General features: G+C 36.6%; 1 protein-coding gene across 7 annotated transcripts in view; it reads left to right on the top strand.

Annotated features, from left to right (window-relative positions):
• Window positions 1-14,678, top strand: part of FOXJ3 (forkhead box J3) — a 175,340-nt gene that overhangs the window by 99,325 nt on the left and 61,337 nt on the right. For all 7 annotated transcript variants that reach the window (XM_017541778.2, XM_037743187.1, XM_017541780.2 and 4 more), the window contains exon 5: window positions 9,805-9,888. In XM_017541778.2, the coding sequence (XP_017397267.1) occupies window positions 9,805-9,888 (84 nt within the window). The remainder of the gene's footprint in view (window positions 1-9,804; window positions 9,889-14,678) is intronic.

Genomic DNA, 14,678 nt, shown 5'->3' on the forward strand with positions numbered 1-14,678 from the left:
TAGAAAAAATATAAGATAGGGTAAGATGGACTGTGGTGTGGTTTGCAGATTTTCCAAAAGTGAGCATAGTGGACTCAAAGTAATAGTGAGTGATGGTTTGAAGGTTGTGAGGGAGTTAACAGTGCATTATTTGTTTTCCGTTATCCTTTAAGACATTCTTCTTTATCCGCATTTCTAATACTAGCATTGTGTCCTTGATGAACTGTCATTGAGAGAGAAAGGTTGTTAACCTTTCTGGTATCTGCCCAAAGTTTGAGAGGTTTAGCCAGTTAAATTCAACATTCTCATTTTCTCTGTTGTTGGGTTAGAGAATATTCAAGATTAGTCTAGCTATACCTTACCGTCCTTGAAGTTTCTTTTTGATGATAAACCTCACTAAAAATATTTTGGCTATTGTTATTTGTAATTTGCCTTTTCTTATGCAAAGCAGTAAATGCAGTAAATGGTAAATGAAAAGACAAATCTTTTGTTGTTAGCCAAACTACCCTTCCCAGGCATAACTCTTTTTAGTAATTATTCTCTGCAATAATTAAAAGTTGTAGTGGATGATTTTAAAAGTCCTTTTCTGCCCTTAAGATTTAGGATTTGCCAAATGTTTAAGTGATTGTTCTTTCATAGAAATTGTAGGAGGTAAGAAAAAAGAGTATCTTAAGATTAATACAAAACAATATGAGGTCAGATATTGGAGGAGGGAATACTTTCATATATATTTTGCTTAACCCTCAATATACTGTTTGGCTCCAGTGAACTCAATTTAGTTTTTTGTTTGTTTTTATAGAGGGTAGGGTTTTGCTCTTTCATCCAGGCTGGAGTGCCTTGGTGCAGTCATAGCTCACTTCAGCCTTGGACTTCTGGGCTCAAACTGTTCTCCCACTTCAGCCTCCCAGGAGCTAGGACTACAGGTTCATACCATTGTACCCAGCCGTTTTTTGTGTGTAGAGACAGAGTCTTGCTGTGTTGTCCAGGCTGACCTTGAACTCCTGGCTGTAAGTGACCCTCCTGCCTTACCTCCTAAAGTGGGGGAATTACAGGCATCAGCCACTGTGCTATTAGATACACAAACTAAACTATGCCAGCCCAGTTAGTTTGAGTATCTCTTTTGAGCAGTTCTAATTATTTTTATGATTGTTTTTCTTTTTTCTTTTTTCTTTTTTTTTTTTTTGGTGACAAGGGTTCACTCTGTCACCCAGGCTGAAGTGCTGCAGTGGTGCAATCTTTGCTTAGTGCAACATTTGCCTCCTGGGTTCAGGTGATTCTCCTGCCTCAGCCTTCTGAGTAACTGGATGACAGGCATGCGCCATGACACCTTGCTAATTTTTGTAATTTTGATAGAGATGGGTTTCACCATGTTGTCCAGGTTGGTGTTGAACTCCTGATTTTAACTGTGATCTGCCCACCTCAGCCTCCCATAGTGCTGGAATTACAGGCGTGAGCCACCCCACCCAGCCAACTTTTAATCTGTTCTTAGAGGTCTTTCAAACAACAAATATAAATGTTGCGTATTTTTAAATATATAATAAAATGTACTGTATCTTACAATTACTGTATAGCATTCTTTTATAAATCTGAAATGCATAATGGGATCTTAGTGATTTGATTTTTCCTGTATCTTGAAATTATTTTATCTTCCTAAGAATTATTTCATTGTTGCTCATCAGCTTTTCTCCGCTGTGCCCAAATACTGAAAAACAAAACAACAACAACAAAAAAACGAGGTAGAAGAATGACTGCAAAGGGGGATTCAATAATTAAATCATGAGTACTATATTTCAGTTTTCTTGTGTTGCTCTAAGAATCATACCATCCTTCAGGAAGGTACAGCAAAAGCCTGTAGATACCATCTTAAGTCATCTTTTTTCTTTTGATTTTCATTGAACATAGTTGAGAACATAAGACTTTTTTTTTTTTGCCCATAATGAAAAGAGAAGAGAATTGACAGAGAAGGATGATTTATCATTATCGATTAAATCAGAAGATGAACACAAAGGGACAGAGAGCAATACCCTAAGACTCTCCAACTTGGAGCCCACAGACTACTTTTGGCGCAGATCGGCTTATGGCCGAACACAAATTTGTAAACTTTTTTGAATGAGATTTTTTCTATGAGTTTTTTTTTTTTTTTTTCTTAGCTCATCAGCTATTGTTAGTGTATTTTATGTGTGGCCCAAGGCAATTCTTCTTCTTTCAGTGTGGCCAGGGAAGCCAAAAGATTGGAAACTCCTGCCCTAGACTTTAGTTACTTTGGTGAAATTGAGTTGAGAATATCCTAGACTAATTTTCTCAAACTCAGGAAATACTGAGTTAATGACATGCTTTTAAGAACAAAAAGTTGTATGCTATTCTCACCTGTTTAGCCATTTGACACTAAGGGTCTTCATCACTCAGTATTTTGTGACTAGAATTTCAATCATTTTGTTTTGCTAGAAGGCCATGTGACCGTATTTTAAAAAACTTTAATGATGTTTGTACACCAGAATTTACTTGATATTGTTTATAAGTGGAGAAATCCTGAAATCTGGTGTGTATACAAACGTGCTTACAAGGAAATAGATTATTAAAAAATGAAATAGTTGATTGGTTTCATTATTCTACTTGGAATTTGTAAATCTAAATATGAAAATGTTTTTTGCAGTTGCAGGGCAGAGATACTGTCCTTCAACAAAATTCTAGGCCATCAAACATTTCACGGGTCTGACATTTTAAAAATTAAGTACGAAAGCCAGAGTAATAATACTCTGGAATCTATTAGAGTTGCATTTGAAACTTGGACTCAGTATTTACAAGACAGGTACATTTGTTTTAGTTTTATGTGTGACAGTTGATGGGTAGTTACATTCAAAAGATGTTGACCATTTTGGTACATATACCTTCAAACCCAGGGAGATTTAAATAACTCATCAAGTGAGTAGAAGATAGCTAAAAAATCATACCATGTCAGGTGTAGAAACAATACTTGACAAAGTTTAACACTCATCTAGCAAACAACCAATAAAAAGAAAATTTCCTTAACTTGATTAGAAGCATTTACGAAAACCCTATAGTTTATATTATACTCTGAGATTGAGAACATATCAAGGATGTTTACATTCAACCACTTTTATTCAAAATTCTATTAGAGGTCCTAGCCAATGGAGTAAGGCAAGAAAAAGAAATTAAAGGCATCCAGATTGAAAAAGAATAAGTAAACCCGTCTTTATTTGCAAACATTAGATCCTAAAAAATCTATGGAAAAAGCTACTAGAAATAATATTTGAATCTAGCAAGGTAACAAGATACATGATCAATATATTTTTTTTCCATACTAGGAAGGAATAATTGGAAAATGAAATTAGCAAAAGCAAAATAATGAAAAACTTTAGGGATACATTTCAATAAAATAGATGTAGAACTGTTCAGTGAAAACTACAAAATACTTCCAAGAGAAATAAGGGCAGATCTACAAGAATGGAGAGCTCTAGTAAGTTTGTGGAGTGCAAGACTCAACGTTAGATGTCAGTCCTCCCTCAGTAGATTTATAGAGTTAATGTAAACCCAATATAAAAAGTCTTAGGCTTGGTGTGGTGGCTCATGCCTATAATTCCAGTGCTTTGGGAGGCTGAGACAGGAGGATCACTTGAGTCCAGGAGTTCAAGGCCAGCCTGGGGCAACATACACAAAAGAAGACATTTGCCGGGTGTGATCATGCATGCCTGTAGTCCTAGCTACCTGGGAGGCTGAGGTGGGAGGATCGCTTGGGCCTGGGAGGTTGAAACTGAAGTTGAGCCATGATTGTGCCATACACTCCAGCCAGGGTGATACAGTGAGACCCTATTCCCCTTACAAAAAAAATTATCAGAGGCTTTATTTTTAGAAATTGGCATGCTGGTCTTCATATATATGTGGAAATGCAGAGGGCCTAAAATAGGCAAAATAATTTTGGAAAAAACCAAAGTTGGGTGAGCCACCACCAGCCTGTGGGTTGGCTTGCAGTGGCAGTGGTGGGGAACCAGAGTTGTAGGATATATACTGCCTGATTTCTAATGTTTATATAGTTACAGTAATTAAGACAAAATGGTATTGGCGGCTGGACATGGTGGCTCATGCCTGTAATCTCAGCACTTTGGGAGGCTGAGGTGAGCAGATCACTTGAGGTCAGGAGTTTAAGACCAGCCTGGGAAACATGGCGACATCCCATCTCTACTAAAAAAATATTAAAAAATTAGCTGGGCATGGTGGTGCACACTTGTATTCCCAGCTACTCAGGAGGCTGAGGTGAGAAAATCACTTGAACATGGGAGGCAGAGGTTGCAGTGAGCGAGATCACACCACTGCATTCCAGCCTGGGTGACAGAGTGAAACTCTTGTTTCAAAAAATTAAAAAAATGGTATTGGCATAAGGATAGACATGTAGATCAATAGAGTTCAGAAGTACCACATATATATATATATATACTCAGCTGATTATCATTTTGATAGAGATACCAATGTAATTCAGTAGGGAAATGTTATAATTTAAAGAAATGATGCTGTATATCTGATCCTTATCACACACTTATACAGAAAATTAACCCTAGGTGTGCCAGAGACCTAAACATGGAAGTTAAGACTATAAAACTTCTAGAAGAAAACAGTGGAGAAAATATTTGCTATCTTGGAGTAGGCAAATTAAAAAAACTGGATATAAAGCACATACCATAAAATGAAAAATTGATAAATTGGACTTTATTGAATGAAAAACTTTGTGTTTACAAGGTTCCATCATGAAAACAGATAACCACAGAGTGTGAGAAAATACTCACAGTACATATATAAAGGACTTGTTACTCAGAATATTAAAGTATAATAACAAATAATATATTCTTATAATACAAATAAAACATGGGCAAAAGATGTGGATAGACACTTTACAAAGGATAATATGTGGGTGGCAAATAAGTAAATGCAAAGATGTACAACATCTTTATTTGTTAGAGAAATGCACTTGAAAAATCACTGAGGGACAACTACGCATCAGTAGAGGTGGTATAATTGAAAGGCTTAAAATACCAAGTGTTGGCAAGAACGGAACAGCTATATTGGCATACACCGCTGTCAAGAGTGGAAAATAGTTTGACAGTTTGAGTTCGCTTGTATGATGAAATGCTAGAAAATACACAATGATAGGAAATCAGTGGTTGTGCGGGATGAGAGAAGGGGAAGGAAAGGGAATTGCCTCCTGAGCCACCCAAAGGAGGTTTTTAGGGTTCTGTATTTTTAGTGTTAGTTACATGAGTGTATACAATTCTCAAAATTCCTTAAATTGCACATAACGTGGGTGCATTTTTTAAATATAAACATACTTCAGCAAAGTTAATTTTGAAAATAAAACTAGGTTGAGTGTGATGGCTCATGCCTATAATCCTAATGCTTGGGATGCCTAGGTGGAAAGATCCTTTGAGGTCAGAAGTTCAAGACCAGCTTGGGCAACATAGCAAGACCCTGTCTCTGCAAAAAGATAAAGGAAAATATTAGCTGGGCATGGTAGCATGCACCTATAGTCCTACCTACTCAAGAGGCTGAGACAGGAGGATTGATTAAGCTCAGGAGTTGAAGGTTGCAGTGACCTATGATTGTGTGCCACTGTGTTCCAGTGTTGGCACCAGAGCAAGACCTTGTCTCAACACCCCTTTCCCTGCCAAAAAACAAACAAACAAACAAAACCCATTATAAACAAAAACCTGTTTCTTACTTGCTCCACATGAGCCTAGTGGTATAGATCCTACTCTTGGAGGAAACTGGACTGAGCCTGTATTTGTTGATTGGCTAAAATGGCAGTTCAGTTTTTGTGAGATTTCTATATTGCCTAACAAGGAAGAGCAAAGAACTGCTTCTTGGATGGCCGGATGTGGTGGCTCACACCTGTAACCCCAGCACTTTGGGATGCCCCAAGCAGGAGGATCACTTGAGCCCAGGAGCTTGATATCAACCTGGGCAACATGACAAGACCCCATCTCTACAAAAAAAATTAAAAAACTAGGCCAGGCATGGTGGCTCATGTCTGTAATCCCAGCACTTTGGGAGGCCAAGGTGGGTGGATCACCTGAGGTCAGGAGTTGGAGACCAGCCTGGTCAACATGGCAAAATCCCGCCTCAACTAAAAATACAAAATTTAGCTGGGCGTGGTGGCAGGTGCCTGTAATTCCAGCTACTTGGGAGGCTAGGCAGGAGACTTGCTTGAGCCCAGGAGGCAGAGGTTGCAGTGAGCTGAGATTGCACCGCTACACTCCAGCTTGGCGGATAGAGTGAGACTCTGTCGCCAAAAATAAATAAATAAATAAATAAATAAAAAGCCAGATGTAGGGGCAGGGTGTGTACCTGTGGCCTCAGCTACTTGTGAAGCTGAGGATCACTTGACCCTGGGTGGTCAAGGCTGTATTATGCCATGATCATGCCACTGTACTTTAAGAAAAGGCTGAGAGATACTTTTTTGGTGGTAAAATATACATAACATAATCCTTACCATTTGAATGATTTTAGGTGTACAATTCAGTAATATTAAGTTCATTAACATTGTTGTGCAATCATCACTACCATCCATCTCGAGAACCTTTTCATCTTCCACACTTAAATTCTATACTCATTAAACAATAAGTAGCTGTATTCCCTTCCTGTCATCCCCTAGCAACCATCATTCTACTCTTTATCTCTGAAAATTTACTGCTTATAAGTAGAATCATACAATATTTATCCTTCTTTGTCTGGCTTATGTATCAGAATATCCCTCCTTTTAAGGGTGAATACTATTCCATTGTATGTACGTGACATATTTATCTGTTTATCCTTCAATGTACATTTGGGCTGCTTTGCCGTTTGGCTGTTGTGCATAATATTACTATGAACCTGGGTGTGCAAATACTTGCATTCCTGCTTTTGTGTCTTTTGGACATATATCCAAAAGTGGAATTGCTGGATCATTTGGTAATTCTGTTTAACTTTTTTAGGAATTGTCATATTTTCTACAGTGGCTACACTGTTACACATTTCTATCAACAGTGTGTAAGAGTTTCAGTTTCTCTACATGCTTGCCAATACAGGTTGATCATCCTTAATTTCAAAATTTGAAATACAAATGCTATAAAATCTAAAACTTGTTGAGTGCCAATATGATGTCACTAGTGGAAAATTCCATGCCTGACCTCATATGACGGATTACAGTCAAAATTTTGTTTTCATGAACAAAATTATTAAAACTATTATGTAAAATTACCTTCAAGCCATGTGTATAAGCTTTTATATGAAACAGAAATCAATTTTGAGCTTAGACTTGCGTCCTATGACCAAGGTATCTCATTAAGTATATGGAAGTATTCCAAGATCTGAAAAAAAATGAAATTCAAAAGACTTCTGGTTTCAAGCATTTTGGCTAAGGGATACATAGCCTGTACTTGCTGTTTGCTGTTTTGTTTTTTTTTTTTTTTTTTTTTTTGGGGTTTTAATTTTTTTTTTTTTTTTTTTTTTTTTTTTTATCTTAGTGGGTATAAAATGTTATCTCACTATGGTTTTGATATATGAAGAGGAATTTTAAGGTCTCTTTATCTAAACTTGTGATTTCAGAGATCAAACTCAGATACTGTATTAGCCTGAGCTATTTGGTGGAACATTTCACAATTTTGTGTATCTTTTTAATTATTAGAATTTGCATTTAGGCTTTCAGAGTTTTATGAATACCTAATGGATAGTAATAGACTATGGGCGATTTTTTTCCCTTTTGTTGATTTATTTGTGAGAAGCCACAACCATTCGTATTTTGTGTGGAAGAAAAGATAAGGTATTTGTTTTTGTAATTTTATTGAAATGTTTACTAACGAATAAGTGTAAAGTTTGGACATTAAATGGTTTCTCCAGATTAATACACATATACACACCCATCTAAAAACTAAACACTGAAATTTATCGTTTCTGTGAAAAGTGGTTTTTAAAGTATTGTCCAGTGTGTTTTGGTATCTTCTCTCCTGCTTCATTTTTATATTTTATAAGAACTCAGCATAAAATATTCCCTATTGCATTTATTTTGAAACTTGCTAGTCAAAACTATTCTTGAAGTCATTATTTTCTCATTTTAGTACTTTTTGTAGCATCTGCATTTTACGTGGTTCTTGGCAGATTTATAGGCCCTACCTAGCAGTTTCTTATCAGGTCTCAGGTCTGGTAGATGTGTTAGCTGAAATTTAGTGATGGTTTTGAAAAGATAACACGGAGAAATACCCTAGCAGTGGGTGGGTGATTAAGTGAGTGTTAAGCTCAGGTACTTGGGTAGACCAAGATCTGAGACATACACACCTACCTTGTACCCCAACAGGGTACACTGAAATGTACATAGTAATACCCTGTACACTGATATTCTTTGTGCAGTTTGTTAAACAGCTTTTTTTACCTTCTCGTTTCAACAAATGTTTATTGGGTACTTACTTTGTGTTTGATATTGTGCCTGGTACTTGTGGATATAGAAATGAGTAAAATAGTCCCTACCCTTAAGGAATTTATAACCTAGGAGTGGATACAGACCTGTAAACAGAATTTGATGTTGATTGCAAACAATGATCTAAATGTGTAAAAAGTGTAGAGATCTTGCAGAGAGAGAGAGAATGATGAATTCTTGAGTATGGCAGGAAGATCAGAAAGGGATTCCTTTGGATCATCTGAGGTAAAATTTGAAGGTGGCATATGAGTTTGTCATCGTTACGGTGGCTATTACAAGTAGTGAGAGGACAGGAACAGATACACAAACAGCATGGTATGTTCAAGAAAGTATAAGGAGATGACTCACGTTGGGCATAAAGTGTGGAGATTGATAGATGAGGATTGTATTTCCTCTCATTGGCAAACGTTGCCTTTAAAAACAGCCTGGAAAGATTAATGAGATAGTAGAGGCAAAGATTAAATTTGGATATGATCACTGAGATTAATTGTAAAACTAGGATATATATTGTGTTTTGAAATGCATGTCTTTCTCCCTTCCATCTTTCTCTTTCTTGAACTCTCCTCTTTCATGATCTCCTCCCCGGTGTGTATGTATAGAGGCAGGATAATTGAGGGAAAAAGAGCTACAAATCAAGACACTGCTTTTGTTCCTGGCTCTCATAACTTTGATTGGGAAAACCACTTTTTCTGTGTTTTGCTCTTCCTGTTCATATAATATCTGCAAACTTATATTATCTATGCATCTATGCTTTTCCAAAGTTTTTTTTTTGAGTCACAGTTTCTGAGTGCCTGGAACACAGTAGGTGCTCCATACATACTTTCAAATGAATGGTGTGATAACTTGTATCAAAAAGTAAGAGAGAGTAGTTGAGTCATGACAGAGTAAGCAGTAAAAAATTTATGCACATACCCATTGTTTCTCAGGAACACTTACTATATAAAATGTGTTCAAGTAGTTTGTCATTAAAAATGTTTCGCTAACCATGTAGATTTGTGAGGTCCCAGGATATAGAAACTGCAGCATCTTTATGCATAAAATTCTTTTATTATCATATAATTAACATCTGTTCAATTGAGAATTATATATTAAAAATGTGTTTTGTTGATCATTTTCTTTCTAAACTTTGGTGTGGCAGTTCTCAGATTTGGATTCTTCAGCTTATGAATGTTTTCTTCTTAATAATGTAATTATAAGTGGACCTTTTTTTCTTATAATCTTTTTTCAGTTCAAAACAAGTGTTTCTTATGCTATTTTTCCATTGTATTTGCAGAATGTTTGCTTTTGGTGCAAAAAATTATAAAAATCCATTTTAATGTCATAAGAGTTGCTGTAATATACCATTAATATAATTTCTTTACCTCTAGGGTTCCTACTGGGCAATAGACACCAATCCGAAGGAAGATGCGCTGCCTACTCGTCCAAAGAAGAGGGCACGATCTGTAGAACGGGTAAAGATGCTTTATCGTAAATTTAGTAAAATGCATTGAATATGTCTGAAATACAGATTTTGAAAGTTATTTTTCAGTGTAGCACGTGTAACTATAATGAAGGTAAGATTTTGTGTAGCATTTTGCATTTTTCAGAACACTTTGCATACTCATTTTATTTGATATTAACAACTCTGAGGGGCAGTTTAGGAATTAAGTAAAAGATTTTGTCATAATTAGGGCACAGCTGTTGTTTGAGACTTGAATCCAGCTCTCTTGAGTTTTAATTTGGTATTCTATCCTCTGCATCTACAACATTTAGGAATAGTTTTATGTAACACAACTATTCCCTTCTATTGTAGAGGATCAGTTTGGTTACACTGAATTTTCCCCATTGTCCTCAAAATACCATTTCCTGGTTCTGTCCATTTAATAGTCACTTTGTACACAACATTTCTAAGTTGTGTGTGTGTGTGTTGCTTGTAAGATTATTCTTACTTGTGAATTCATGGTTAAAATTAATTTGCAAGAATGAAAGAAAAAAGAAACCTATAGTTAATATCCTAAGTTGTCTATTTTAACATATTTTTAGTCAGTACTTTGACTGCCATCAGCTTTTCCCATCCTTTCTACATTTCCAGCATCTCAACTAAAACATACAAACACATATCCATCCTACCTTCAAGACCCATTTCAAATGTTAACTGCTCTGTGAAGCTTTCCGTTCTTCCATTTGTGTTCTTCTAGAATTTTTATAAAACTCTTTTATAGAATTTCTCATAGTTTGTAGAAATTATTTGTTTTTTGAGACAGAGTTTTACTCTTGTTACCCAGGCTGGAGTGCAATGGCACGATCTCGGCTCACCGCAACCTCTGCCTCCTGGGTTCAGGCAATTCTCCTGCCTCAGCCTCCTGAGTCGCTGGGATTACAGGCACGCGCCACCATGCCCAGCTAATTTTTTGTATTTTTAGTAGAGACGGGGTTTCACCATGTTGACCAGGATGGTCTCGATCTCTTGACCTCGTGATCCACCCACCTCGGCCTCCCACAGTGCTGGGATTACAGGCGTGAGCCACCGCGCCCGGCGAAATTATTTGTTTTTATGTTTGTCTCCTCTGCTGGAATATGTGCCCCTTAAGGGCAGATAAAATATCTTTTCATTTGTATCTCTAGTGTTACCATTTTTTACAGCTTATAATAAATACCAGTAAATGTTTGCAGCATAAATCAGGGCAAAGAGAGTAGGGTAAGATGAAAGAAACTGAGTAAATGCATGGCCAAATAAATTTGTTCTATGCCCATTCCAGGTAAAGATTTAAAACTTTTGAGCCTCAAAGATAAAGATCTCAAACTGGGGTTAGGTTGAGATCACATGAGTCCATGAGGTATAATAACAGTGAGATTTATTAAGGAAAATTTATTGGATTCAGCAGAGGGAAATCAGTAAGCCAGTTATCAAGATACAAAAAATGAACTCTCAGGCCAGAACAACTTATGACTTTATACAAACCAGAGCTTAAGAAGTTTAGTATCAGTGATGTGGTCTTCTGGTAACAGAACCAGACAGGCTTTTGTTTTTGTTTTTGTTTTTGTTTTTGTTTTCAGTCTCCCTCTATCGCCCAGGCTGGAGTGCAGGGCCCGATCTTGGCTCACTGCAACCTCTGCCTCCCAGGCTCAAGTAATTCTCTTGCCTCAGCCTCCCAAGTAGTTGGGATTACAGGTGCCCACCAACTGATTTTTGTATTTTTAGTAGAGATAGAGTTTCACCATGTTGGCCAGGCTGGTTTTGAACTCCTGACCTCAGGTGATCCGCCTGCCTCAGCTTTCCAAAGTGCTGGGATGACCCACCATGCCCAGCCAGAGCTAGACAGTCTTAGAAGAGATGTTGATAAGCTCGGTATGTAATCATTTGAGGAGGAGTGAACATCAGTTTCTGCTTTCCTACCTTTGCCTTTTTTTAAAAAAACATTCCTTTCAGCTGTTACCTAGCCTTTGCCTCCTAAAATAGGCTTAGTGCATGAACATTATATGAATAAACAGAGTATAAAACATTTAGTATCTGTTGCCAGAATTTGAAAGAAGGGGAGAAAAATCCACATTTTTAAAAATACATACCATCATTAAACAATTCGGAAAGGATGTTTGAAAGGCTGAAGAATTGTGGTCTCTATTTGCATTTTTCTTCTGAAGGTCTTGGAATTTCAGTTATTTTTGGAAGTTGGAATTGGGTTAACAACTGTGCATTTCTTCTGTATATTAAACTTGCCTTTTATTCTTGTTACCTTGTTTTATTTTCTTAAAGCAATCCCTCCCCATTTTTGAAAGTCTTCCTTTTTTTCTGAGACTATATTGGCAGTTTTATAGTAGAGGCCTAAAGAAATAAAGGATTCAGGTTACAAAAGCATATGTTCTTGAAAGTACATTTTGGATATATATTTTCTGTATTCATTTTCTACTGCTTATTCTTTTGATCAGTTTACATTTAAAATGTAAAATATTCGGACATTTACTTTTGTGATATATTTTTACAAAATATTCATAACTATACCAGGGCCTGTCAGTTACTAATGCTACTCATTTTGGCCTGAGCTGGGTATTGGTTGCCCCTGTAGGAGAAAAATCTATACCTATGTAAAGAGATTAGCTATAAGCAAAGTGCATATAATTAAGGGGACAGATATTGTTTAACAAATATACTAAAAGATGTGTTCTTACAAAACATAATTCACTGAATTATCTGTTTTTCCTTTAGAGTTAATTTTAGAGTGGGAGGTGAGAGGTTATATAATATATAATATTTTTATTAGGACAGAGTTTGTATTTTAAGTAACCATTGGGTTTTATCTAAGGAAATGCCTAGGACAAATCATGATGGTCCTGAACATGACCTTCAGACATTTAAAGGATAAAGTTACATGTAGATTATAAATACATTGATACCCCTCTAATTACTCACTTTGATACCCCTCAAAGTGATTACTTTGTCCATATGTGAACATTGAAATTCTATGTGAAAAAATAAGAATATATTTCACGTTTTTTATTTTGAAGTGATAAGCTTTTGATGGAACTGAGAAGTTTTTTTATTTTTTTCTTTTTCTTTGCTTTTTTTTTTTTTTTTTTCTTTTTTTCTTTCTTTCCTGACAGGGTTTTTTTTTTTTTTTCAGGCTACATGGTGTCATCATGACTGGCTCACTGCAGCCTTGATCCTCCTGCCTCAGCCTCCTGAGTAACTGGGACTACCACCACGCCCAGCTAATTTTATTTTATTTTTTTGTAGAGATGGGGTCTTGCCATGTTGCCCAGGCTGATCTCAAATTTCTGGACTCAGGTAGTTCACCCACTTCAGCTACCCAAAGTGCTGGGATTATAGGTGTGAGCCACTGCATCTGGCTGAGAAAAGATTTTCTAAACTGCTAAAGAGATGTGATTTTTAAATGCAAGCACAAGCATCTTTATGCCCTAAATGGAAAATAAAGTCTGGCAGTTACCTCCATCCAAATCCCTCCCTTCCTCCGTCCCTCCCTCCATCTGCCCATTCGTCCATCCTTCCCTCCCTCCCTCCTTCTTTCCCTCCTTCCCTTCCTCCCTTCCTTCTTTGTTTTTTGAGATGGAGTCTCGCTCTGTCATCCAGGCTGCAGTGTAGTGGCACAGTCTTGGCTCACTGCAACCTGCGCTTCCTGGGTTCAGGCAATTCTCCTGCTTCAGCCCCCTGAGTAGCTGCGGCTACAGGTGTGCACCACCACGCCTGGCTAATTTTTATATTTTTAGTAGAGATGGGACTTCACCATGTTGGCCAGGCTGGGTTCATCCTTATATATTTAACTCAGTTCTCTGGAATACTTATCTGTACTCTCCATTTACATGAACATAAGCTTGTGCTCTCTCTTCTGTTATTACTGCATTTCTTTCTTCTTTTCTTAATCCATGATTTAGTTTATAAATCTCCTTTTCCTTTTAAAAATTTCTTTCATCTTCTTACTGTTTTGTAATCATATAATGGTCCTGAAGACCTTAAACAAATTGAATAAAATTTCAGCATATTGAAAAGATATTGAATAAAATGGTGAGACAGACTCCTCTAGTAGGAGTGTCATGTTTCTCTTCTGACTTTACAACTTACTAGTTCCTGTGACTCTTGCCAAGTTGTTAAATTTTTTACACTTCAGTATTCTCAGCTATCAGTAAGAGGCTAGAAGTCAAAACAATAGAAGGTTATACCGAATTTATGTGCCAAATGCTTTTTAAAGGATTTTGTGTGCATTAACTTGTGTAATTTTAAAAAATAACTCAAAATGATGAAGCTGATGAACATGGATGTTAAGTGAGTTATCCAAGGTACTAAAGAGTACCAAAGCCAGGATTTGAACTTAGATAGTCTGCCTTCAGAGCCTGTACTGTCTACAACTACACTATTCTTCCACTGGTATTTGCTATCCTGAAGACTACAACACTGAATCAAAATTCTTTTTACAGATGCATATTTTGTTGTGAGCTCATCATTCTTGATTTAAAGCAGAATTCCCTACATGAAGTCAAACATATATAATTAGGTAACATAAATGTGATTATAAATGACAGAGCAAATATTAAGTAATGAATTTGTTACACCAACTAAAGTGACTCAAAATACACAATGCTGCTTGGGAAGGCCTCTATAGAAGAGGAATGAGACTTTGAGACTAAGAATTTTGCTGTGAAAGTGGAGCTGGTTTTGCATAGAAAATACTAAAAGATGTTCCACTTGGAGACACAGTATGTGTGATTGACTAGAAAGAAGTACAGGTGGACATAATTGAGGACTTTTTTT

The sequence above is a fragment of the Cebus imitator genome, unplaced genomic scaffold, assembly GCF_001604975.1.
Source record: "Cebus imitator isolate Cc_AM_T3 unplaced genomic scaffold, Cebus_imitator-1.0 Scaffold136, whole genome shotgun sequence".
NCBI lineage: Eukaryota > Metazoa > Chordata > Mammalia > Primates > Cebidae > Cebus > Cebus imitator.